The sequence below is a fragment of the Chrysemys picta genome, chromosome 2 (assembly GCF_011386835.1).
Source record: "Chrysemys picta bellii isolate R12L10 chromosome 2, ASM1138683v2, whole genome shotgun sequence".
Taxonomy (NCBI): domain Eukaryota; kingdom Metazoa; phylum Chordata; order Testudines; family Emydidae; genus Chrysemys; species Chrysemys picta.
In genome coordinates, this window is record NC_088792.1 from 172,395,895 (window position 1) to 172,423,884 (window position 27,990).

Genomic DNA, 27,990 nt, shown 5'->3' on the forward strand with positions numbered 1-27,990 from the left:
TAGACCTTTGATAACACATGGGAGAGCTGAAGTGAGGGGTGCAATTAGCTTCATTTTCCTGAACTGGGGATCAGCTTTGAAAAGTTTGGGAGACACTGTCCTAGGTAATGGAACAACAGAAACACAGTAGCTACAGAAACCATATTTGACTCCTAAGCTCTCTGAAGCTAGGAGTCTAGTGCTACTGCATTTCCTATTTTCATTTTCAGTAAAAGCCAACATAGGACACACCAAATGCAACACAAAGGGATTGTAACACTTTGTACTGAGGGAGAGTCTGAAATTATAGCAGTTTTCCTTATACCATCTAAAATCTATGACAAGACTTTTGAGTATCACAGTGCTTTTAAAAAGCAGCTAGAACAACAGACTGATAGCACAACGGAAAAGAAAATTGGAAGCCCCTATTTCTTGTGTCTTAAGCAGTGTGTTCAAGAGAGATGGCTTATTAATAGGGTAAGTGGTGCTTTTGATAGGGAATTGCTGCTCAGATATCTAACTTACATGTTAGGATGAGGATTGGTTACATGTAACTATAAACTTGAAATTGTGAAATTATTTGAAGACTGTATTGTTGCATATAAATGCATATTTTCCCCAAGTGCATTCCTTGTTGCCATGTTAATAGACTGAAATTTGGTTTATTCTTGGTAAGTGTGTGTGTGTGTGTGTGTGTGTGAGAGAGAGAGAGAGAGAGAGAGAGAGAGAGCACGCGCTCTGTGAAGTACTGAATGTGCTCTACTCATATTGACTTCAATTCACTGTTAAGAGTGCCCTCCATTGTCAAGGCCTTTGCAATTTCCCTCCTGCCCAAACAGATGGAAATAAACCTCCTTAAACAAAACACAATTCTCTCATAACTACTGCCCATTCAAGTGCCTTGGCCTCCTCCCACCGGCAGTGCTTTTCAGATTCCTACTCCAGTGACCTCATTCCCTGCTCACAACTCCCATACAGAGTCTCCCCGTGCTGCTTTTCACTTCAAATTGTAGCGCCCTTGTGGTTCTCCTCCTATCTCCCTCTATCTAGTGCTGCTTCTCCTACCCCTTCAGTGGCAGGAGCAGGTCTCAGTCTGGTGGTTCTCCTGGTGACTAGTCAGGATCTGGTAGTGGCAGCTGGGTCTGGCTCACTGTGACTCCTCCAGCTCTTTCTGGCGGCACCCATGAGTCAGATTTGAGGAGTAGGAGGCAAAGCCTTTTATAAGCAGCCTCAGCAGCAGATCCTGAATAGTTCCAGATCCAAGTTTTACGGCTTCTTGGTTTGGGCTATGAACCAGGGAACAGAGCCACCACTTTCACACAGCTGCCTGGCTCTCTCTACAATTTGGAACCTCTGCTCTAGACTTAAGCACATGTTCAGATTAGAACATTAGCTGCAACAGTGTCACCACTTACTGTTCCCTGGTGCTGCTAGCCAATTCAGGCACAGAAATATGCAGACTCTAGTTTGTGCACCCTGAAATAATTGTCTGTTCAATTATTGAACTAAAATAGAGCACAACGAAGCACATACTTAATAATAATTTCCATTTTTGTGTGTTTTTAAAACTATTATTGTGATAATGAGGTGGTAAATCTCACAAGCTGATGTCCACTAAGTGTATACAAATTACATCAATATAATGTGTCATAGCTTAAAAAAAGGAAAGTGGGGGAGAACTAGTTCAGGGATATAGCACTCTCGACTTCAGTTTTGGAAATTCTTGGCTGTGTTTTCCCCACATCCCTGGCCATCAGAAAGGTTGGAATCTATTCCCCTTTTCCTAATAACTCTCTGCAATCTGATTGTCTTAAAAAAGCCTTTCCCAAGCAAGATACCCTTCAAATCTGTCTGCTGGTAGTTGCACCTTTTTTACCTTTCAGCTAGTAAGTATATAGGTCCTTTTATATCATCATTATTTCTGTTGGCTTTTTCGCTTTCATTTGTGAGGAGACAGCATTTCTTCATGCTTACTGTCAATTATGTGAGAAGAATTTAAAGGAAACAAAGTACAGATCCTCAGAACGTATGCAGAGATCACCCACGCTTAGCCTTCGATTCTCTTGGCCTCTATCCCAAATGCATTCTGAATCTCTGATCTTTGAGTTATCGTCTTTTGTTTCCCCAAATTATGGCAAAAACCAGTGCACCACCAGCGGTTTATGTAGCTTCCATAACATTAATCAGTGTGCTATTTAATGTGGACCTGCTGTGAAAAAAAATTGATAAATGTATCAGACCGTTTTCAGTTTTACAAAGAAAATTGCTAATGAGCTATTTATAGCACATTGTTATATCTATTTTTTGTCAGTAGACTAGGGACTGATTTAGGACAAATGGGTTAAAAACAGGAAGTGTGGTTAGATAAGTAGGTAGTCTCTCCAAAGAGTTTCCAGAGCTTACCCACACATTCACATTTTCTTCTGAAACTACTATCAAAACAACATTGGGTACAGTACCTTGAAATCCATCTCTATTTAAAGGAGGAATATTTTTCAGCAGTAGCAGGAAATGGCTCATAGAAAAGTTTTACATTCTTGTAAAAGGAAAGTTCAAATGATGATCTGGAGTCATTGTCTGTAAATGTTTTCTCTCTGCTTTAATCAAATCGCAGCACTAACGGCATTTTAGTTGATTCAGATGTCTCTTATGAATTCCTACAAGCTTATAAATAGTACAATTATGTATAAAGTAGTTGTATTTTCAAACCCAGATTAGTTATGAGCACTGAATTTCTTCCACCGTTGCCTTTCCTTTTAAATGAAACTATGCTTATTTATGGATAGTTCTATCATAATTATATTTTAATGAATTGCTGCCACAATTGCAGGTGGCAAAATGAGTAGTCTAACAATACTATTTATAGAAGACATTTTATACACCATAAATCTAAGGGGTACTGAGTCTGCTGAAGACACTGAACATGATGCCTTTGTGGTGCTTTAGACTTGTAGTAGTTTCATTGGTAATACAGGAACAACATAATCCATTGCTTGTTAGCTGTCTTTCTGTGGTATAATGGTCCTGGGACCTCCGATTAAATTGAGATTTTTCCACCTAAAACTACATGGTGGAATTTTCAAAAGCACCTCAGTGATTTAGGGGCATACACCTTATGCTTATAATGTAAGTATATTTTTGTATGTCATTGAATAAAGAAAATGCATTTTTTCTAATAATTTGTAATAGAACTATGTTTGTCCATCATTAACCAGGCACTATTGTCCTGTTTAAAAATTTTCAATCTCTGCCTAAGGGAACAGAAATAATAATGTATGACTAGGGTGACCAACCATAGAATGCAACATAGTGAATAGTCAAAGCAAACAAATAAGTGAAAATTATTCATCTAAAATATTTGGTGAGTGCTTATAATTAGCATATTTTTAAAAAACTGGATCAGTTTGCAAATAATTCATTAATCTAAAAGGGGCCAAAGCAACAAAAAAAAATGTTAACAAATAGCTTGAGCAGTTTTAGTTAGAGTAAAGTAGGTGCCTTGATTGAGAGTCCTGTGTTATTTTTAGAGTCACTACCACATGTAATTATGCCATTTTAGGCTTCTCACATCCCTCATGCTTCAAATGTATGGTTCTAGAAGAGTTTATGTCCCAAGAAACTAATTAGAGAGGAAGTCAAAAAGCATGATGACAAAATGGATTTTAAGTAATTAGAATGAAGCAGGCCTATCTACCGGGGGTAAGAAAATAGGCCACTGATGGTTACATATTGAATGAAGCAGATTTCCCATCAGCCCACTTTGGAGGGAGAAACCTGCATGTTGTTGTGGAGAACAGAGGTGAGTTGCTTTGTTGTGTCCATGGGGAATTTCCAAGTCAGAACTATTAATTTTTTTTTAATCAAGCTGCTAGGCTAGCGGGTTAGATGATATCACTGTGTGGGTGGGGACACTTCAGTCAAATATCACATACTCATGTGCAGGTACTGTAGTTCAGGAAAGGCTTATGACTGCAAACATTTAAGGCTCATTCTTTTCTCACGTTTGTAGAATACCTTGAAAGGTTATGGGTTTTTAGAAGAAAAAGTTACTTTAAAATAAAACATATATTAACATTTTTAAAAATCTACCAGATCCCTCCTTGAGAAATTATAAATAAGTTTCTTGGAACTTGAGCTGCTGTTTTTCTAAAAGAGGGCATCAGAAGAAAAATAATCTCACAGTCAGTAATGTAATAGGAAATGGTAACTCTCTTTTACATTTGATCTCCTAAGATATCATACTTAAATATTTGAAGCCAATTTCTTTGAAAATTTAATGTAGATTTCTAAATTGTACTAGTAACAATACATTAAATCCCTTTCAATTAATACTTTAGTTTGCATAAAATGGATATATACAGATCAGACACATTAGACAGATGTTGATGCAAGTGATGGAGCTCTAAACAGCACTCTGGTACACCCTCATCCTTCCCAGCAGCTTGTGCAGGTAGGGTGTCTGGTCCTCTTGCAAGGACTTTGCCCCTGGACTTCACTGATAAAGAATCCCACCCTCATCTTTCACATCTGCCTTTGTCTGATTGGTTTAATCCCCCAATGAAGCTAATTTTCAAACCTTGGGATAGTGCTATGAAAGAGGTAAGAATAAAACAAATTTTACTTAATTATATTATCACAAATGATTTCTTAAATAATTCATTATAAGCTCATACACTTTTTTTACGACCTTTGCAACACATATAACATCTAGTAGTTCTGTATACTGAGTCCATAAAGGTCATTTACATGAAAAGTATGCTTTAAGATTACATTATAATTACTCAATATATTTTCTATCTGTGTTTGCATGATTCCATGCTTGCTCAGCATGAAATGAAATGGAAACATGGTGGCATATATAATATGCCCCAAAATTATGTCCGTAGTTAGCCATTTCATCCCATGGAGTGAACCAAAGGTTGGCTGTGCTGCTGATTGAAAAGAAAATGCATAGCATAGTGTTGAAAAAAATTATTAAAATAAATACCTCAGAGAGAAGAGATCTTACCATATACACAGTGTGTCAAAACAGATATTGTAAAACGTTGGCAATGAAATTAGTGTATGAGAAGTGTACACGAATGAAAAAAATATTACAGGATGCCATCCAGACTCTAAAATTATAGAAAAGGTTTTACATGGCATTTTAGAAATATGTGATCATGCTGTTAAAGAGTAATATAATACACTAGCATTAAGGAACAGAGTACGTTAGTTGTATAATCAACTTTAATTGTGGCATTTCCTGATTTTTGGGTGTCTAACAGTGCAACTTTAATTTTCTCTGAACGTAGGAAGTTTTGGGAAGGTATTTGGAATCATGCAAACACAGAGAGAAAATATATTGAGTAATTATAATGTAATCTTAATAAACCTCAAAAGTTAACTTCACAATTTTGTGGTGTTAAAAAGGACCTCCAAAAGAACTAGATGCATTTATAGTCATGTTAATTTTGTTACTTTATTGCAATAGACAAATGGTTACTCTTCCCCCACTCTGACTTTATTCTCATGAAGTTCTGCCATCTCCAGTCAATGTCTCCAGCTACCCTGATTTTCAGTATTAAACCACTGTTAGTCCTGGTAATGTATGGATGTGATAGCAATGCCAGAAATTACACACCATGTATGAGAAGTGACTGTAAACTACAAGACTTTAATAACATTGAGGGATTTTTGGTAATAACATCAACCACGAGAGTGAACTTCAAAGAATTTTGATGCCACCAGAAACTCCAACGTGGCAATATAGTCTTGGGCGTTTTCTGTTTTTTTTTTCTTTTGGATAATATAAACAGCTAATTTTTTAAAAATATCTAATGAAAAACTTTCCTTTCCCTATCAATGCCATAGCCATCAACCCACTCTTCCTTCCCTGCTCTTCTTTCTTTTCCTACTCTTTACACTTTCTCCTTTATAGTGGCACCTGAATGTTTTGCCTTTGATCATGACAGGACTGGCTTTAATTTAAACATTGCTTTGAATCACAGCAGATTCATACATGTTTCAGAATTTGTGTATGTGAGGCCACTCTATGAAGTGAAATATTTTGTATAAGAATGTGTCTGTACCATGTATTGTGTTTTTCACAACATTACCTGTCATTCACTTATGAGTAAATCTATGTTTATTACCTTTTATGAATAGGCAGAAGTGTTAAAGTGTATTGAATTATATAAACACATAACTGACTATTAGTATTTTGGTATAAAGGACAAAGGTCTAAATGTTAATATTGTAGAATTCAGTTGATTTTGAATTTCCTTTATCATAAAATGAATGAAAAATGTTTAAATAAAAAAACTGTTTTGTTGATATCCATGCAATGTAGTTTCAAAGAGATTCAGATGCAAAGAATTTCAAAGCAAGTTGTGCTTTATAGTTTTGGAAGATGTCAAAGTATCAGCCTATTCACTGCTTTGTGGCATTGTTCTGTAATGCTTGATCATTCTTTATGAAGCAGTTGTATGGAGATGGCTGAAAATTAGGGTACGTCCAGACTACCCGCCATATCGACGGGTAGCGATCGATTTATCGGGGATCAATATATCGCGTCTCGACGAGACGCGATATATCGATCCCCGAACACACTCCCCATCGACTCCGGAACTCCACCGGAGCAAGCGGCGGTAGCGGAGTCGACGGGGAAGCCGTGGCCGTCGATCCCGCGCCGTGAGGACGGGAGGTAAGTCGAAATAAGATTCGGTGACTTCAGCTACGGTATTCCTGTAGCTGAAGTTGCGTATCTTACATCGACATCCCCCTCCCCTCCAGTGTAGACCAGGACTTAAATACCCAGCATGCCCACATTGTGATTAAAATTGTACTATCAACCTCTGTATTCAAACACTGTTGACTGTGTGCTGACCTGCTGTGACCTAAGATAAGTCATTTTAATTTTCTGTGCCTCTGTTTCCCCTCCCACCTTTTGTCTGTCTTAACTTGGTAGATTATACGTTTTCTAAAAGAGATGCTCTAGCTGAGCCAAAATGTATGGGCTTGATATAGGAATACTGAGTGAAATTCTACAGCCTGTGTTATGCAGGAGGTCAGACTTATCATAAATGGTTCCACCTGGCCTTAGACTCTATGAATAACCTCTCTGGGGTAGGGACTGTCTCTCAGTATGCACACTGCCTCGTACAATGGGCACTGATCTCAGTTGGGGCCTCAAGCACTACTGTAATACAAATAATAAATAGTAGTCTGCCATGCTACTGACTAGCCTATAGTACAGTTTTATAACAAGGAAAACAAAATGCCCTGGCCACAGCGATCAGGCAAATGGTACCAGCAGCAACCATTTTTTAAGCATTCATTAGATAATTCACTAGATAATACTTAGTCCTGCCTTGAGTGCAGGGGACTAGACTAGATGACCTCTCGAGGTCCCTTCCAGTTCTATGATTCTATGAATCTATGATTACTATCACCATGTGAACTGCGAAGCAGACAGCGTCTAAAGGAAATTCAACTCCTTTAAACAGTCTGATCTTAACTGTTACATGGCTTATATCGTTCGTTGGTTTCTATTTAAATGTCAACTACACAGCAGTGCTTAACGACTTTAATAGATATGTGCATTTTTTCCAACGGCTACTTAATAGTTCCAAATAACACATTGCAAATGCTTAGAGCCGGGGTACAAAATTTGAGTGACAAAAAACTATCTGTGGCTTGTTATAAAGTTATAGAACTATACATCTGAAATTTGGTATGAGAATTTTTCATGGCACTAATATGAGCTAATTAAAAGTTCTTTGGAATTTTTGGAAAGAGTTGTCATACCTACATCAGAACAGCACAAAGAACAGGTGACTTTCTTAAGACAGAACTAATGATGACATGCATTCTGTCCTCCTTTCATACGGTCTGGTACGGTAGTCCTGTATTTTGTGTTTGGACAGCATATCAACCCACCAAGGACAGTCAAGTATAAGAGCACTGCAACTACGCATGAATCACATTCCTCTCAAATGGGTTGTCATACTATGTTTATTATAAGTGGGGGCGGGGGGATTATTAAACAATGAGGCAAAGAAGTTCTGAGAGAGAGACTGAGTAACTATAAATGGCACAACTCACTGCTCAGAACATAGAAAGCTCAGAACAGTGAATTATGCAAATAATAATTGAGAATAGAATCAGATTTCATACTGCCAAATCTTTAGGTTCTTACTTCCACCAAAACACATATGCTAGTGCACCTCCAGGCCACCAGGCGTTTCCACAAAGAATGCTGAATACTGGCCAACATTGTGGCATAGACCTACAGTATGAATCACTGTTCCCCTACACTAAAGATTGGGTCCTTGGAGCCGAGTGCTTTTGATTCCCAAAGCCACCTCTAAACTCGGGTTCAGTTTCTGCTTCAGTTCACAGTGACTTAGATTTCTCATCAGCAAGTCAAATAGTTCAATCTTGAAAATTGTCTAAAAAAGGACTGGCGACATGATAACCATATGAAGAGCTTTTAATTTCTATGTCAGTGATTCATTCCCCTTATCTTTGGGGATTTTGAGACAATCAGAACTTGCAGTTGGCAGCCATAGGATCTCCCATGAGTTGTTCTTTCTCAAAACATCCTGCTTCCAGGCATGGAAAAACAGCAGCAGTTAGTACTCCTGCCTGTGTTTCTTTCTTATTTGCAGTGTTGTAGCTGTATTGGTTCCAGAATATAGAGGAAACTAGGTGGGTGAGGCTATATCTTTTATTGGACTAACTTCTGTTGGTGAAAGAGATGTGCTTTCGAACTCCACAGAGCTCTTCCTCTAAGAATTCTAGAGCTCGAAAGCTCATCCCTCACCAACAGAAGTTGATCCAATCAAAAATATCACCTCACCCATCTTGTTTCTTTCTAACAGTGAATTTGCCTCACAGCATGAGATTCTTCTTCAAGTGATTGCACATGTCCATTCCACTGTAGGTGTGTGCACACCTCGTGCTCAGTTCTTGGAGATTTTTCCCTCAGCAGTACTCTGGGGGGCAATGCGAGTGCCTTCTTGTGCCTCACATTTCTGCATGCAGGCATAAAGGGCCACACTGCCCTCGATGCTCCTCAGTTCCTTCCTACTGCTGGTGACAATTGTTGGAGCTCCAATCTTTGTATCTGCAAGACTTCTCTCTTTTAATGTATATAGAACCTGTAGAGTTAGCTTTTAGTCTAGTGTAGACTAAACTAAAGATATAGATATAAGAATACGTATAGGATAGTAATTTTCTAGAGTGGGGTTCCCAGTTCCTTGTTAGAGACTGGCCTCGGTACAGGACTAATTGTTCATTCTCCTGGCTCCAGGGCCTGTTGCTCATGTAACAAGGCTATGCCAGTGAGTGACCCATGCCACAGCTGCCTTAAGTGTCTGGGAGTGGTATATGTAAGTGATAAATGTCACATTTGTAGAGGGTTCAAGCCCCAATCAAAAAAGAACAAGGCTGCCAGATTCAAGTGGTTGTTTATGGAGTCTGTGTTTCCCACTTGGAACGGTTACCAAGCACATTTGAGTTATCTAAGAGTGCTCCCCCTGTTCTGCCTGTGTCCAGAGGCAGATACTCGTTACAGGTATCTAAGAAGAGACAACGTAAGGCTCCCAAAGACTTGGAACTGTGGCCTTCAAAATCTACAGTAAAGCACCAAACTCAGGCAAGGACTTGGGGGGGGGGGTGCTAAGAGAAGAGGCACCCCCAGACAGTCTAAAACCCAGGAGGGATTGCTGATTCAGAGCCCAGGAAGAGTCCATTAAGACCAACCCCTGAAGGGCTAGAGCAGCTTTCAGTACCACAGACTCAGGAGGCCTTTTTGGTGCCATCTACACCCAAGGCTTTCGAGACACCCAGAAAGTTGCTTAACCTGTTGGTGCTAGCTTCCTCTGCTGTTCAAGAATCTCGCCTGGTACTAGCATTGGAAGTGCTCTCTGGCCCCAGAGCAGTGTTTGGTACCAGTGGCTTCTATAGTTGCAGCTCCTCTCGATAGGGTTCAGTCTAGAGGGAAGCCAGAGATGATCTTGTCGATACCCCCATCTCCAGACTTGGAGTCAGTCTCCCTGGTACCATTGGGGTCAGCTCCACTATGGTCTGAGGAAGCAGATTTTTCATCAGACTCCAAAGTCGGATCAAGTGTCTTGACCCAAGCAGCATCTACATTGCTAATTTTAGCCCTGCAAGCCTGAGTCAGCTGCCCCAGGCTGAGACTTGGTGCGGTGAGTTTTTTATCACAGTGTGGATGTCTCCTTTGTGCCTGAGTTTTCCCTCTGTACAATGGGAACAACTGCCCTGCCCCGCATGGCTGCCGGGAGGGTAAGTGTCTTAAAAATAGTGAATTGCTCAGCTACTGCAGTGATGGGGGCCAGATAAGCCAGAGAGTCTACGGCCGGATGGGACTGCCAGCTTATTTAGCCTGGTCTCTGGCATGTCATAAGTCATCAGCAACTGAGATTAGACCAGGTGTTACAGCCAAAGCTACAGAAGGAAGTTACAAGATTGCACAGTGCACTGTAAAAAACGGAAAGCCATTTACAGACGGAACCCCAGGCCGGCAGCAGAGTGCCACTGAAAATCAGCTCGCGTGCCACCTTTGGCACGCATGCCATAGGTTGCTGACCCCTGTTCTAGAGCATCTCCGCTCCCTTCTTGTCCTTCTACATAAGCTAGGCTTTGGGAGCATCTCAGCAAGGTCACCATTGTCCCTTGACCGGGACCGTGCAGGGGAAACTGCATGCACAGTACTGCCTTTCATCCTGTCAGCAGCTCCTCGTGTATTCACAAAAATGCATGGTTGTAGTAGAGGCATTCCAGTGAAGGTCACGAATCCATGTGTTTTCCTACCTATATGATGGGCTAGTGAGAAGCTGATCCAGATATCAGATACTGTCCAGTGTAGCTACTGTTCAGTCCACTTTCGACAGGTGGGGGTTCCTAATCAATACAGAGAAATCTTTCCTGATGCCTGTTCAAAGAATAGAATTCATTCGGGCAGACCTGGATTCTACAAAGGCCAGGGCTTTCCTGGTGGAGCAGAGGTTCCAAATAATGCAGGTCATTGCTCTACATCTAAAGGGGCACCCTGTCACTACAGTTTGGAATTGCCTCAAACTTCTAGGACAGGTGGGGGGCGTGCACTTGCATGATGCAGCATACTAGGCTACGCCTCAGAGAACTGCAGGGTTGGCTAGCCTTGATGTACTCACTGGCCCATCATCATATGGACATGGTGGTTCAATTACCTGCTCAGCTGTTATCTTTGATTGTTTGTGACAGTCACTTTAGACACAAAAGAATCCGATCTAAGTTGGGGAGCTCACTTAAATGTCCCTCAGGGCCTTTGGTATCCTCAGGATCTAAGTCTCCATAAAAAATACCAGGGAGTTTCAGCTCCATTTAGCTTGTGTGGCATTCCTTCTGCACATCAACACAGCAGCCGCATTCTATGTAAACAAATGGGGGGTGGGGGGGAGAAGTTCCTCAAAGTTATGCCAGGAGGTGAACCTCCTTTGGAATTTCTGCATCACCAGTCCCATCAACCTGCTTACCTTCTGGAAGTTCAAAACACTCTGGCAGACCACCTGAACAAGTTGTTCACAGGTCACCACAAATGATTTATTCGCCAACATGTGTCCAGGTCCATTTTCCAGCGGTGGGGAACACCCCAAGTGGACCTGTTTGCAACACCAAACAAGAAATGTCATCTTTTTTGTTCCTAAGAGGGTCACAGCCCTGGTTCACTGACAGATGCTTTCCTCCTGCCGTGATCAAAAGGCCAGCTGTATGCTTTTCCTCCAGTTACACTACTGCCCAAAGTTTTGTGCAAAGTCAAGGAAGATTCCACCCACCGAGAAATGGCGCGGGTGAGCTATGTGCTGGCCGCGGCTTCTTGCCGCCCCCATTGACCCGGGACGGCGAACCGCGGCCAGTGGGGGCCGCGATCAGCCGAACCTGCCGCGTCAGCAGATAAATATAACTGGCCTGGCCCTCTAGGGTGCTTACCCTGGTGAGCCATGTGCCGAACGTTGCCAACCCCTACTCTAGACATTAGAAGAGCTTTGGCTTTTTACCTTTTACCTGGATTGAACTAGGTCTTTCAGATCTTTTTCCTCAGGTCTTTGATGCAGTTTCAGACAGAGTAAAGGGCCATCCAGAGGATCTCTTCCTGGATTTCTAGCTGTGTTTGTGCTACCAATTGGGTGATATTGCACTTCCAGTAAAATGGTGGCTCGCTCATCCAGGTTGCAGGCAAACTTCTGTAGCCTTTCTGGCTCATGTAACCATATCAGATGTTTGTAGGGTAGCAAATTGGTTGTCAGTCCATATGTTTGCCTCTCACTATGTCATCTCTCATCAATCTAAACACGATGCCAGATTTGGACAGGTGGTCCTTCAATCCTTGTTCAAGTAGACTCCACACCGACCTCCAGTTCAAACTGCCTGGGAATCACCTATAGTGGAATGGACATATGCAATCACCGAAGAAGAAAAAACGCGTATCTGTCTTTCCTGTAACTGTTCTTCGAGATGTGCTGCACATGTCCATTCCCCGACCCGCTTTCCTTCCCCTCTATTGGAGTCTTTCCAGAAGGAACTGAGGGGTTGGGGGCAGGAGGGGGAAGCATGGTCCTTTATACTACTCGCGCAGTGGTGCAAGGCACCAGCGGGTGCTCACACTACCCCGACAGTTATTGCTGAGGGGGGAAATTTCTAGCAACTGTGCACAGTATGCACACACATCTACAGCAGAATGTATGTGTGCATTCAATAAATTACGAAAAGGTAGGTAATTGTTTTTTTCCTAAGGTCCTTCTCTACTGCTTCTCTTTCCTTTCTGTCTTCCTTCCTAAAGTTTTAACATTACATCAGCCTTCATCACTAGTGTGCTTTACTACCTGTGAGCAAAACTATTTAAGCATGCCACCCACTTTTTCTTAAAACTTTTTCACCTTAATCCCTTCTTTACTCACACGACTTGACCCACAGCGTACGATCTGACTGGCTCACTTGGCAAGAGAGAACGAAAACTAGAGTTAAAACTCCTAATTGTGCCAATATTATACATCATTTATAAAGCAACTCAAATCTTAAAACATTTAAAATATGTTAAATCTAGGCTGAGTTAAAAAAAATTCCTCTATGTTCCTGCTGTCCTAGCTGAATTCAAAGGTCTTTGAGCTTTGAGTTTTCTAGGCTGTGGAAGAGGTTAAAATGTTTGATGTTCACATCCTCTTTCTGTATCAGTTTACTCTTGAATATCTTTGAACACCTGAAGAACTAGCTTGCTGTATGCAGATAGAGAAAATGTCCTGACGAGTTCATATATACTCTGTGTGTTCAGGTGCATGCAGATTTTTGTTGCTTTCTTTTAAAATGTGTTAAACTTGCACATACAAATGTAGAAAAGTCTCAACATTTTCATGTTTATTTGATCACTTTAAAACTTTGCACAACTTGTATACACATATACATTCCACACAAATTCTGCCTTTCAGCAGTTTTTTGTGGAAGATTTACGCTAGCTGAATACTTTTGGAAAACCCAACTCTCAGAACCCAATTGATTTGATATGCAATATTGTGTGTGTTTTATGGTTGTTTTTGGAAGATTCAGTGGTATAGTTCTACTACAGCTAAACCTGTATACCCAAGTGCAGTACATTTGGTAGGATGATACTGTATCTGACAACTCCTGAACTACTACTCCATTGAGTGTGACTGCAAGCTTAGTTTCTGTTACTTCTCAGAACCACAAATCTTTCCCTTCTGTTTTTCACATAGTTTGTACAAGTCATTGCAAAAGCTTTACATTCTTTGCTAAACTTTCTTCTAAAAAGTGAACTTTCTGGGGTTTTTTGTTTGCCACAAACTAAACTATTTAAGACATAAAATGGAAAATTGTATTTAACAGATAATAGATTGTCTTCCCAAATGTTTCATCAGTACAAAACTGCTGTGGTTGGCCCCAAATGGGAAGATTTTTTTTTTAAAGTTTCTATCAGCCAAAGTATGGTTGAAACTTCCCTACATGTCTGTTTAAATCTTCCCAACCAGCTTTTCTCTGCATGTCTTTAGAACATTATCAGGAATGTGTGTTTTTTATTAAGTAATTGTACCAATATTTGCTCGTGGCAGCTAGGATTCTGGCAAGACAGATTTTGCAGTTTAAAGGCACTGGGAGTGGAATATATAGTATTTGTACAATAGGATTTATTTGGTTATTCTTTAACACCTTTTATTCAGAAGCTGTGGAAAAGTATTGTATTATCATAGAATCATAGGACTGGAAGGGATCTTGAGATGTCATCCAGTCCAGTCCCCTGCCTCATGGCTGGACTAATTATTATCTAGACCATTTCTGACAGGTGTTTGTCTAACCTGCTCTTAAAAATCTTCAATGATGGAGATTCCACAACCTCCTTAGGCAATTTATTTCAGTGCTTAACCACCCTGACAGTTAGGAAGTTTTTCCTAATGTTCAACCTAAACCTCCCTTGTTGCAATTTAAGCCCATTGCTTCTCATTCTATTCTCAGAGGTTAAGAAAAACAATATTTCTCCCTCTTCCTTGTAACAGCCTTTTACGTACTTGAAAACTGTTATCATGTCCCCTCTCAGTCTTCTCTTTTCCAGATAAACAAACCCGATTTTTTCAATCTTCCCTCATAGGTCATGTTTTCTAGACCTTTAATCATTTTTGTTGCTCTTCTCTGGACTTTCTCTAATTTGTCCACATCCTTCCTGAAATGTGATGCCCAGAACTGGACACAATACTCCAATTGAGGCCTAATCAGCGCAGAGTAGAGTGGAAGAATTACTTCTCATGTCTTGCTTACAACACTCCTGCAAATACATCCCAGAATAATGTTCACTTTTTTTGCAACAGTGTTGACTCATCATTTAGTTTGTGGTCCACTATGACCGCCAGTACTCCTTCCTAGGCAGTCGTTTCCTATTTTGTATGTGTGCAACTGATTGTGCCTTCCTAAGTGGAGTACTTTGCATTTGTCCTTATTGAATTTCATCCTATTTACTTCAGACCATTTCTCCAGTTTGTCCAGATCATTTTGAATTTTAATCCTATCCTCCAAAGCACTTGCAACCCCTCCTAGCTTGGTATAGTCCACAAATTGTATACGTTTTCTCTCTATGCCATTATCTAAATCATTGATGAAGATATTGAACAGAACAGGACCCAGAACTGATCCCTGCAGGACCCCATTCATTATGTCCTTCCAGCATGACTGTGAAACCACTGATAATTACTCTCTGGGAACGGTTTTCCAACCAGTTTTTCACCTTATAGTAGCTCCTTCTAAGTTGCATTTCCCTAGTTTGTTTATGAGAAGATCATGTGAGACAGTATAAAAAGCTTTACCAAAGTCAAGATATACCACGTCTACCGCTTCTTCCCCCCCCCCCCCCACTTACCCCCCGTCCACAAGGCTTGTTACCCTGTCAAAGAAAGCTATCAGGTTGGTTTGACATGATTTGTTTTTGACGAATCCATGCTGACTGTTACTTATCATCTTATTATCTTCTAGATGTTTGCAAATTGATTGCTTCACTATTTGCTCCATTATATTTCCAGGTACAGAAGTTAAACTGACTGGTTTGTAATTCCCTGGGTTGTCCTTATTTCCCTTTTTATAGATGGGCACTATATTTTCCCTTTTCCAGTCTTCTGGAATCTCTCGCGTCTTCCATGACTTTTCAAAGATAATCACTAATGGCTCAGATATCTCCTCAATCAGCTCCTTGAGTATTCTAGGCTGCATTTCATCAGGCCCTGGTAACTTAAAGACATCTGATTTGTCTAAGTAATTTTTAACTTGTTCCTTCCCTATTTTAGCCTCTTCTGATCCTACCTCATTTTCCACTGGTATTCACTATGTTAGACGTGCAATTGCCACCAACCTTCTTGGTGAAAACCGAAACAAAGAAGTCATTAAGCACCTCTGCCATTTCCACATTTTCTGTTGTTATTTTTACGCCTTCATTGAGTAACAGGCCTACTCTGTCCTTGGTCTTCCTCTTGCTTCTAATGTATTTGTAAAATGTTTTCTTGTTACCCTTTATGTCTCTAGCTAGTTTTATCTTGTTTTGTGCCTTGCCCTTTCTTATTTTGTCGCTACATACTTGTGTTACTTCTTTATATTCATCCTTTGTAATTTGACCTAGTTTTCACTTTTTGTAGGACTCTTTTTTTTTTTTTTTTTTTTTTTTTTTTTTTTTAAGATCATTGAAGATCTCCTAGGTAGGCCAGGTTGGTCTCTTGCCATACTTCCTATCTTTCCTACACAGTGGGATAGTTTTCTCTTTTGCTCTTAATAATGTCTCTTTGAAAAACTGCCAACCGTCTTCAATTGTTTTTCCCCTTAGACTTGCTTCCCATAGGAAGTTATGTCTCAATACTCTAAATAAGAACTGTTTTAAATTTAAGAATGTTGTTACATTTCACTTGATTGGCCTAATAGTTACAACCTATGGTTATACAGTGCATTTGCTTTGGTACTATAGTGCTATATAATAGGATTGGCAGCATGGTATCCCAAAACTATAATTGTGTGGGCCGCAGGCATGGAGAAACCTGAACAAAAATACATTATACATAGAAATTTTACTTTCTGAACAGAATTTTCTAACAAATTTACAGTTGGATGATGTTGCTCATATTTTTAATTAATTAAATAATTTTTTCACTTGACCAGAGCTCGGAGAGCCAGAAAGCGATTGCTTCCATGAAGGTGCTCATTAAAAGCTGCAGGGATATAAAAACTATTACTCTAATTTTTTTATTTTTGTTCAAAATATACTGTAGCTGTTCATTATGCCTGCAGGTCCTGATTTGTTTGGTTTTGTGTATCCACGTGGAAAAATAAAAATCCTTCTTGAAATAGAAGAAAAGGAGCGCCCCCTTTACATTAGTAACTGCTTATGCTCTGTTTATGGTTGGAAATTGACTCATTGATGACAGTGGTTGTCACAACAAGTCTCCTTGAACAGGTATTGAAAATGGTCTTTACTAGTGTAAGAGGTGCAAAACTGTTTGTCATCTTTCCATAAGAGCTTTGAAAATTTTCAGTACTGGTTTAGGGGGACCAGTTGCTAACAATATTTGTCAAGCACATGTCATTTCCCTAGTTTGTACTGAGATCACGTAACTCAACTGTGCCTACCTATCCTGTATATTTTCTTCTTAACTTTGTCTTTGCTTAATGCAGCCTGTTTTTCTGAATAATGCAATGTATAATTTAATTCAGAAATACTTTATGAAAAAGAAATACATTTTTGACCCAAGTCTTTGTGGTGTGATGGGACCTAAATCCCAGTGCTTTGATGCGGCTCGTATTCGTTCATGTTTTTCCATATCACTGGTAGCTATTATTATCAGTGACAATGTCTATTGCAAAAATATGTCTGCCTCTTTATTTGCTAGTGGGTTTCCTAAGGCAGAACTGATGTGGTATGCTAAATCATCAGACTATATTTGATGGTATGTGATTGCGTTGTCCTCTTCTGGATTTAAGCCCTCAGAGGATTTAAGCCCTAAGAAAGGAAAGTAGGGGATGAGAAGAGAAAGGAAAATGAAGAGGGAAAGAGGCAAAGGGAATATGGCACAATCTCACATCAGCCTGTGAACTTTTGACAGCGTACAGATAGTGATGTTTAATATCCCCACTTTGGTTTACTAATTACAAGGAACATATTATTTCAGCCAGTTTCACAAACACTGCTCTACAGCCAAAATGCTTCTGAAATAAATGTAGTCAAACTTTACTAATTCTGGGTCACTGAGAACGAAAATGATGCTTAAAATTGTTGATTGGCTCTAGTTTTCAAGATATGCTATTGGGTCAATATATACGACCCTTGACTTGGGAATGGCGGAGGATAAGTGAGTTATAAAGGGAAGGGATCTCAATTTAAACCAGAAATGACTAAAAATACATCTTTGACTGGATCTATGAATAAATCTATGACTGGGTTTGGACAGTACTTGCTTTTTAGGCAAAACAATGAATGATGCAATCTGAAGCTGGTATTGCGTCATACATGATATGAATTGCATCATGTTATTCCTAGAAGTCATAGATGATGCAATCATAACGAAGCTTACATCACTCTGCTGAACAAATTGCCCTATATCAGCTCTAGAAATCATATAGTGTCGTGCTCTCTTATTTGTCAGTGTTTGATTTTGCAAAGGGACACATTTCTGTTTAGCCAAAGTGAGCAGAGATGCCTCGTACTTGTGTGAACAGTGCAGATAACTTCTACTATGTTTGTGGTGAAGTGACTTTTGCAACACAAAAGCACAGTATAACCACTATGGTTAAGAAAGCCTATCACCTTTATTTTGGCTGCAAAATTGGAGATCAGGACAAGAGGTGGGCCCCACACATATGCTGCAACACTTGTGCAACAAATCTTTGCCAGTGGTTGAACAGGAAAAGGAAATCTATGCCTTTTGCAGTGCCAATGATTTGGAGAGAGCCAACAGATCACACCAGCAATTGTTACTTCTGCATGGTGCCTCCAGTTGGGAAAGGTGTGTCAAAGAAGAAAAAGTGGACTGTGCATTATCCAAACATTCCATCAGTTATATGCCCAGTACCCCACGGAGAAGGACTGCCCGTTCCTGATGCACCAGAATCATTCTCACTTGAGTCAGATGAGGAAGAGGATGAAGCTTCTGGTCCTGAACCATCAATGTCACAGGACCCACATTTTCTCCCATCCTCCTCCTCTGAACCCCCCCTTCATAATACAAGGTGAACTGAATGACCTTGTCAGGGATTTGGAATTACCCGAGAGTAAGGCAGAGCTGTTGGGCTCCAGACTACAGCAGTGGAATCTCCTGGCAGGTGATGTTAGGGTTTCCATGTTCCGTGACCATCAAAAGGATCTTGTCCCATTCTTCTTCATGGAAGGTGATCTTGTAGCCTGCAACAACATCAATGGTGTGATGGCAGCCCTCAACATCGTTCATGATCCAGATGAGTGGAGACTGTTCATTGATTCATCAAAGATGAGTCTTAAAGCCATAATGGCAATGTTTTGCCATCAATTCCAGTTGGTCATGCAGTCCATATGAAGGAAACCTATGACAACATGAAACAACTTTTGAGGTGCATAAACTATGACCAACATCAGTGGCAGCTTTGTGGCAATTTGAAGGTTGTTGCTCTCTTGCTTGGTCTGCAGACTGGATACACAAAGTAGTGCTGTTTTCTCTGCGAATGGGATAGTCGTGCAAGAGATTCCCACTACATCAAGAAAGACTGGCCACTCCGACAGTCATTGGAGTCTGGGAGGAAAAGTGTTCAGCATCCACCACTTGTTGAATCAAAGAAGATTTTGTTACCACCCTTACACATCAAGCTGGGTCTGATGAAGAACTTTGTCAAGGCCATTGACTAAACAAAAACAGCTTTCAAGTACCTCCATGGAAAATTTCCAAGGTTAAGTGAAGCTAAGATAAAGAAAGGTGTCTTTGTTGGTCCTCAGATTCGTGAACTTCTTTGAGATGATGCATTTGACCATGTACTGCGTGGCAAGGAAAAGACGGCATGGAAAGCCTTCCAGTTAGTGGCAATAAATGTTCTCGGAAACAAGAAGGCAGACAACTACAGGTTGTTGGTGGAAAACCTCCTCAAGGCATACAAAAGCCTTGGTTGCAACATGTCACTAAAGATACATTTTTTGCACTCTCATCTAGATTTTTTTCCACCGAACTGCGGACCAGTGAGCGACGAGCACGGCGAGCGATTTCACCAGGACATTGCAACAATGGAGAAACGCTATCAGGGCAAATGGAGCCCATTAATGCTTACAGACTATTGCTGGACAGTGACAAGAGATGCTCCATTTAATGAATACAAGAGACAAGCCAAGAAGCGCCGAGTAGACACTGAATAGGACTAAACTATGTACATAATAGTTTTTTGCCTTTTGTTTCATAATAAATTTTATTTATATAATCCTTTTGCTGATTTTTAAAGTGTTACATAAACAGGACAGGTGAAATATTATCATGTAAAGCAACCATAAACACATGAAAAGACCTAGGTTTACAATTTATGATTAAAACTCTACTATCTACACAATATACATAGACATAAAATGTAAAAACTTAAATATCTTAGAAACAATAGCCAATCAGTTGTTTTAATTGTCATATTTGAATTCAGCACATCAAAATACATAATAAATAGCGCATTTTATCTCTGAAGCAGATGACTTCTCAAAAATTGTAGACCAGTGAAATCATAAAAACTTTTTGTATTGCAGGGTTTTCCCCTCTCCACCTTGTAATAAAGAGCAAAAATGGAGAGGGCTTGATAAAATTCTGGAAATTTGGAAACTTTAATGCACTACAGTTTTTGTTTTGGTTTTTTTTCCTATTTGTTTAGTTTAAATGAAAAACTTTTCAGGGAAGAGAATGTGTGGAGGTATGACTAAAAGCCTGATGGCACTTCTACCTTATAGAGCTTATGAGAAGACCTTTGTTTCTAGCACATCATTAGATCGAAGTATACTTCTGTCCTAAATAGTGACTATGTAAAAATGGAATCTTCTTCCTGAATAGATCTGCTCCCTGTCTGTATTCTGAATCCTGTCTACTGACTTTAGTGACATAAATAGATTGTTATATCTTTTTATTCCTGTTAAACTTTCAGAACCAACAAACAAAGAGTGATTGTTCTTTCCAGTGCCCAGTTAACATAATTGTCTCCTAAGTTTTGATTATAGAGGTTATCGATTACTTTATACTGGTGCAAATGCATTAAGAGCGATGGTTTTGCACACGTGTGATTCAAAGCATAATTTGAAGACTGTGGAGTTCTACAGATGTGTCCAAAGGTCATAATTAAGGGTACAGTTTAGTCAGGGGTATTTTTAGTAAAAGTCATGGACAGGTCACGGACCATAAAAATACATCTGACTGAGGGCTAGTCTACACTGGCAATGCTAAAGCTTTAACGTGCCTTGTATGGTCGCTCTAAAAAAAACACCTCCACGAGGGGCGTAGCTCCCAGCGCTGGGGCACTGTCTACACTGGCGCTTTACAGAGTTGCAACTTGCTGCACTCGGGTGTTTTTTTCACACTCCTGAGTGAGAAAGTTGCAGCGCTGTTAATTGCCAGTGTAGACAAGCCCTAAATCTGAACTGGGGAGCCGCTGCACTGGGGTGAGCCCCAGGAGGCCATTGCTTTTTCTCTTAATCTTCCAACCGTCCTTATCTGCCTCCTCTCAGCCTTTCAGCTCAGTCCAGCTGTGAATAATGGAGAAAATGTATAGATTTGTAAATATACACAAAATATATAGTTAATAATAAGCTGTGAGTGATAAGGATTACAGGGGTGAGTGCCAGAGGGACTCTGGGTGTGTTTGAACTAGCTTTGATGGGAAGGAAAGAGTGCAGACTGATTTTTAAATCTCAAGCTGGATTTGCAAGTAAAATAAACACACAGCTATATTTTATAAACTGAGTACACTTGAAATGACAGTTGAGAGACAATGCACTTTGATTCCCTCAATGTCATTTTTAGAGTCACTTTTCAAAGTAGAACTGTGCTATAATGACTGAGGTAGCTGAAGAAAGATGGAGTAAATGAGACAAATTGATTACAAGTGTATCTTTGATGTAACTTTTATAATAGCAATATTAATATCCATTGTAACTCACAATTTGTAGAGCCTCAATATTCTCCACGATTCTAATCTCAGTTACATTTGGAGTATGTACAAAGAAGTTGGTGTGGGCTCAGTGTACTCTGGATTTATGCTAGTGTAACGAGATCAGAATCTGGCCGGTCATGTACATCTACCCCTTCTCTCTCTGTACTGTTTTTGTGCTTTCAACGATTCTGCTTGCCTGTATGTTGCAAATTAACTACCCTTAAACAAAAAATAGACCCTATGTTGCCATTGCTTGCAAAGCAAGGTACACAAAGAGCCAGATTTGTTCTGATACTCTAGATTTACTGAACAAATATTTTATATGCTACTGTAAAAGTTTTGTTAGAAAATAAACTGCTTGCTTGAACTCTTTTCCCCAAAGAAACTTCTCCTATATAAGCATAACATCTGCTATAAATTGTTATGAGTAATATCTTCTAAAACCACTTCCATAGAAACAAGAATTCTTATTTCCATTTATGATAATATTTCACAATCAAAGAAGCTGCAAAAGAAATAGGAATGAGATCTTCTGGTTGCAAACTATGTAATCCTGTTGTCTACGTTCGCTTCTTAAAACATCACTTGCCTGTTATACATGTAATATACTATATTGTATGTGTATCAACAGGACCTTTAGATTAGGGGGGTTTTCTATTTTTTTAATATTGGATCTGTGGTCAACTGAAAGGTTATCAGAGTCAGGCTGTCACACAGAAGAAGAAGAATACTGAAACAGGAACCTACTGGCTTCTTTAACCTTTTGCTGTAAGGAAATGTGCCTTTCTCCATTTGATTTTGAAAAAGGAAATAGATTGTGGTGGTGTGGCTGTGGAACTTTCTCTTTCTGCCTCTATCATTGCAAATGTGTTAGTTAAAGAAATGAAAAGAAAAAGTCTACTATTAAACAGTAGAATTGAACAGTAGAATATCTTAGCTCTGTCAAGATAACACAGTGAAAGTGATTGATTGCCCTTTTTGTTTTGTTTTAGGTGTCAGAAACTATTTGAAAGAAGCATTAGTGAATATCATCGCTGTGCACGCAGAGGTGAGGTAACTTTAGATTATTCACATTATTACAAGCGTCAAACAAAATAAGTTGGCTGACTTCATTGGAAATGAGCACTCTGAAAATCAGGCCACTTTTATTTACGTGTTTAAATACAAATTTTATTAAAGATGTGGGCGTGGTTAAAAATTGTATAAACTTCCATCAGTAACACCATATATCAAATTTTAGGGCTTGTTTACTTGAAAGAGAATCCAGAATAAAGTAGCGTGTGCATTTAAAGTGGATTAACTGATTAATTCTAGATGTAGACACTCTTATTCCGGAATAAGAGTGCCTTATCTGAATTAGTATGGATTAAATTTGGTTTACCTATGTGAACAGTTAGTACGCAGCAAGCTGGGAAGTAAGTCTACTTTGTGCTATCCTGCTGCTATCCTAACTGTCTGTGTGGATCCTGCTGTCATGCCCAAAAAGTTCCCTAGTGCACTTTAATCTACTCCTGTTTCAAAACAGGGTAGGTCAAAGCAAACTAAGGGTATGTCTACACTACGAAATTAGGTCGATTTAATAGAAGTCGGTTTTTTAGAAATCGATTTGATACAGTCGATTGTGTGTGTCCCCACTAAGTGCATTAAATCGGTGGTGTGCGTCCACAGTACCGAGGCTAGCGTCGACTTTCGGAGCGTTGCACTGTGGTAGCTATCCCACAGTTCCCGCAGTCTCCACCGCCCATTGGAATTCTGGGTTGAGCTTCCAATGCCTGATGGGGCAAAAACATTGTCGCAGGTGGTCCTGAGTACATGTTGTCAGGCCCCTCCCTTCCTCCCTCTGTGAAAGCAACGGCAAAAAATCGTTTCTCGCCTTTTTTCCTGGGTTGACCCATGCAGACGACGTACCATTGCAAGCATTGAGCCCACTCAGCTCACTGTCACCATATGTCTCCTGGGTGCTGCTGGCAGACGCGGCATTGCAGTGCTACACAGCAACATCCCCTTGCCTTGCCTTGCCTTGAGGACAGCAGACGGTAGAATATGACTGCTAGCCGTCATCGTCGTCCCTCAGTTAGGTTGATCGGGGGCGCCTCGGCAGACATGGGTGCTCCTGGCCGGCCTCAGTGAGGTCGGTCGAGGGTGCCTGGACAAAAATGGGAATGACTCCAGGTCATTTTCTTCTTTAAGTTTTGTCTAATGGCGATTCAGTCCTGCCTGGAAAATCATGCCAGCTGGAGGATTCTGCCTCAGGCTGCTCTCCCAGTCGGCAGCACCGCACGGTCGCATCTACCCCAGCCTACCCCTTGCTCCCATGGCTCATGAAGCCTGGACAGTAGAAAGGAGCAGTCCAACTATAGGCTGAGCAAGTGCGTAATAGTGGTAGAATGTGCCTTTGGATGTTTAAAAGTGCGCTGGCACAGTTTATGGACTCAGACCTCAGCGAAACCAGTATTCCCATCGTTATTACTGCATGCTGTGTGCTCCACAATATCTGTGAGAATAAGGGGGAGACATTTATGGCGGGGTGGGAGGTTGAGGCAAATCGCCTGGCCACTGATTACGCGCAGCCATACACCAGGGCAGTTAGAAGAGCACAACAGGGTGCACTGTACATCAGAGAAGCTTTGAAAACCAGTTTCATGACTGGCCAGGCTACAGTGTGAAAGTTCTATTTGTTTCTCCTTGATGAAAACGTGCCCCCTTGGTTCACTCTACTTCCCTGTAAGCCATCTGCCCTCCCCTCCCCCTTTTGATCTTCGCTTGCAGAGGCAATAAAGTCATCGTTGTTTCAAATTCATGCATTCTTTATTAATTCATCACACAAATGAGGGGATAACTGCCAAGGTAGCCCAGGAGGAGTGGGAGAGGAGGGAAGTACAGGGATGGAGTAGTTGTACCGGCACCTCCTAGAAGCTCTTCTAACTGCCCTGGTGTATGGTATGCAGCTCATCATAGAAGCGGCATGTCTGGGGCTCGGACCCGGAGCGGCCATTTGCCTCTCTGGTTCTTTGGTAGGCTTCTCGCAACACTGCGGCAGGTCCTTGTTATAACCTCTGTCCTTCATGCCTTTGGAGGTTTTTTCAAATATTCTGGCATTTCATCTTTTGGAACGGAGTTTGGATAGCACGGATTCGTCTCCCCATACAGCGATCAGATCCAGTACCTCCCGTTTGGTCCATGCTGGAGCTCTTTTGCGATTCTGGGACTCCATGGTCACCTGTGCTGATCAGCTCGCTACGCTGGCCAAACAGGAAATGAAATTCAAAAGTTTGCGGGGCTTTTCCTGTCTACCTGGCCAGTGCATCTGAGTTGAGAGTGCTGTCCAGAGCAGTCACAATGGAGCACTCTGGGATAGCTCCTGGAGGCCAATACCATTGAATTGCGTCCACACTACCCCAAATTCAACCCAGCAGGGTCGATTTCAGCGCTAATCCCCTCGTCGGAGAGGAGTACAGAAATCGATTTTAAGAGCCCTTTAAGTCGACAAAAATGGCTTCGTCGTGTGGACGGGTGCAGGGTTAAATCGATCTAACACTACTAAATTCGACCTAAACTCGTAGTGTAGATCAGGGCTAAGAGTAAATAAGAGTGCCTTATTCCAAATTAGTATGGTTTAAACTAATTTAAAATAAGGTACTCTTGTTCTGGAATAAGTATCCACATGTGGAGTTAATCAGGGGTAGCTGTTTTGGAATAACTCCCTGTGGAGACAAATCCTTGGTGTGTGCTTTTTATTTTCTTTCAACAATCTGAAAAAGAGGAAAGTCAAAGTATAAAACTCAATTCTTCTCTTTCCGTGCATGTTTTAAAAAAATACAGTGCTCTTTGTATGAACTGAGTTAGTTTGTGCTTCAAGAGATGGGAGTGTGGGGGAAGTGTTGAACATGTGCTGCTTGAGCGGGAAAACATACATCATGTTGCATGGAAATTCATCAAGCACAAATAGAAAATCTGGAGTGGATGCATGGTATATATTTGCCTGCATGACCCCATTTTGCGACTTTCTGTTTCCTGTAACCCAGACAACAACAAAGCAACGTAACAACCAAGGAATCCAAGGAATTTTAGTTAGTGCTCTCTGATGTGAGCACATGGACTTGTGTGTTGCAACACAGCTTCTCTAAATCCGGCTGTGTAGTAGAAATTGCATATCTAATCTAATTGTGACATTAGGGGCAGATCGATTCTGAGACTTGATGGACACAAATGTGCTGAATCCAGCTTCATACAAATATGTGCTCATGAGTGGCACCATCAGTTTCAATGCATGTGTTGAGAGTGCAGGATATTCATTCTTGACAGTGAACCCAGAACTCTGGGAGAGAAAATTGGGCATATGTTACTCCCAAGAATCAATCACAGGAAATTTCGATGAGCTGTTCAATTTCAGCTGCTGGCAAATCCATGGCATGAGGCTTGCAAACAGGTTTCACTCCCAGTCATACTTTGTAAATACAAGGTCAGGGGAAAAGGATGCAAACCATTACTCCATCTGGCTGAGATGCTCAGTCATCCTGTGTCTGGGAGGCCAAATAATTTCATTATCAGCCAATAACTTACAGCACAGAGACAGCAATTTACAATGATTCTTTATCGAGTACTAACAGGATACTTATGGTGGCATAAAAGAAGATATGGGCCCTGCCTTAAGGAGCTTACAAGCCACTGCAGATTCCCATCTCAGAAAAAGCTAGCACAGACTCCTACTGGCTCAAGCAGAGAGGATGCTCTTATGGTAAAACTGCTGCCCATAGATAAGTATCTTCTGGATTCAAATCTCCCTCCCCTGGATGCTGGCACAGCTAGATGGTGCAAATGGTTAAATGGCATCCATATAACCACCTCCGTACAGCCAACGTGTCTGGACCTGCTCCACAAATACTGTCCCAGGAAGCTGCTGTTTTACAAAATGATGATCTCTGCATAGAGTGACCTCACACACACCATAGGTGTAAGGTCGCACTTTGTGGAGGTCACCATTTTGTAGATCAAAATAGCAGTCTCCTGGTGTGGCACCTGTGGAGCAAGTCCGGACGTGTTTGGGGGCAGACAGCATCAGATTGCGAGCCGAATCTGACCGGTTGGACCCACAACCCCCTCTGCTGAGGGCACTACCCCAGTTTGGGAACCGCGGATATGTAACATCTGGACTCCCAAAATGGGCCATGGCTTGCAACAGAGAGGAGGAGTGTATGTTAAAAAAGTAAGCGTGAAATACTGATGAAAATTGAAATAATTATTTGCAGAGCTGCATACTTCCAGATGCATACCTAAGTGTAAATAGACTATTGCAGGAATTTTCTACAGTACTTAAGCTATAGCACCTGTTCTAAATAATCCCATCCCTCACCATCACAAAATGTATTTTCTCATTAATATTACCAAAACCATTCTTTCACATAGCACAAATAACACTGTTCAGTCTTTAGACCCTCTTTACTTGCTTAAAATTGGCTTTTGAGTATTTTAGACTCCTTTTAATATTTTCTTTAATTAGAGAGACTAATGCTAATTGAAATATTTTCATGGGTTTTGGAATTCCAATTAAAACAGATTTTTGTTTTGATGCAGGTATTTACCTTCAGTGTATGTAGCACAAATAGTGCAGCATTGTGCCAGTACTTGAGAATGAAGGAGTTAACATAACTATAAACCACAGTGAAAATGATTAGTCTGTTTTCATTTTCCAGGATGAGTAAATTACGTGAAAGGAACAAACAAAATAAGTTAGATTTTAAATTCAGTTAAAATAATCTAAATTGTTTTTAATAAACACAAGTAAGGACATTTTTAAAATGATTTTTAACTTGGCTGTGTCCTTTTAAGTAGGTATAATTATTAAAGTCCTGATTCAGCCAGGGAGTTAAGCATATGACTACCTTAAAAAAGTTTGTTGTCTCATTAACTTCAATTGGACTACTCGTGCTTAAAATTAGGGCACATGCATAAATACCCTATTGAATTGGGTGCTAGTTGATTTTCCCGTGTTAAGCTTTGCCTCATGAATTTCTATGTGTGAAATGACATTTTCACAAGTACTTGCAGAAGTATGTGAATTTGATCACTGGTGTGAAATTTTACAATTTCCACAAGAGTAACACTGTTTTCTGCTGAAATTTTGCCAATCTGGCTCAGTCTTAGATTTTGCTAGCAACACTGCTGATTTTTGTAGTTTAAACAACAATAGTTAACCATCAACTGTGCAATAGGCAGGTTCTGAGGTGAAAAAAATTGTTCCTTTTAACTAAAAAGTCAAATTTGAACTGAAACCAAAATAAGTATAGTTTTTGCAAAAATGTGGTGATTTACTATGGCTGAGAATTTTTTTCCTGAGTTCTAACAAGTAAT

The 27,990-nt window shown here is 40.4% G+C and overlaps 1 protein-coding gene across 2 annotated transcripts in view; it reads left to right on the plus strand.

The window, feature by feature from the left end:
- The window catches only part of EXOC2 (exocyst complex component 2), a 201,365-nt gene that overhangs the window by 159,883 nt on the left and 13,492 nt on the right, over window positions 1-27,990 (plus strand). For both annotated transcript variants that reach the window (XR_010598715.1, XM_065584883.1), the window contains exon 24: window positions 22,632-22,687. Coding sequence is in view for 1 of the 2 variants with exons in the window: in XM_065584883.1 (XP_065440955.1) it covers window positions 22,632-22,687 (56 nt within the window). In the remaining variant the exon portion in view is untranslated. The remainder of the gene's footprint in view (window positions 1-22,631; window positions 22,688-27,990) is intronic.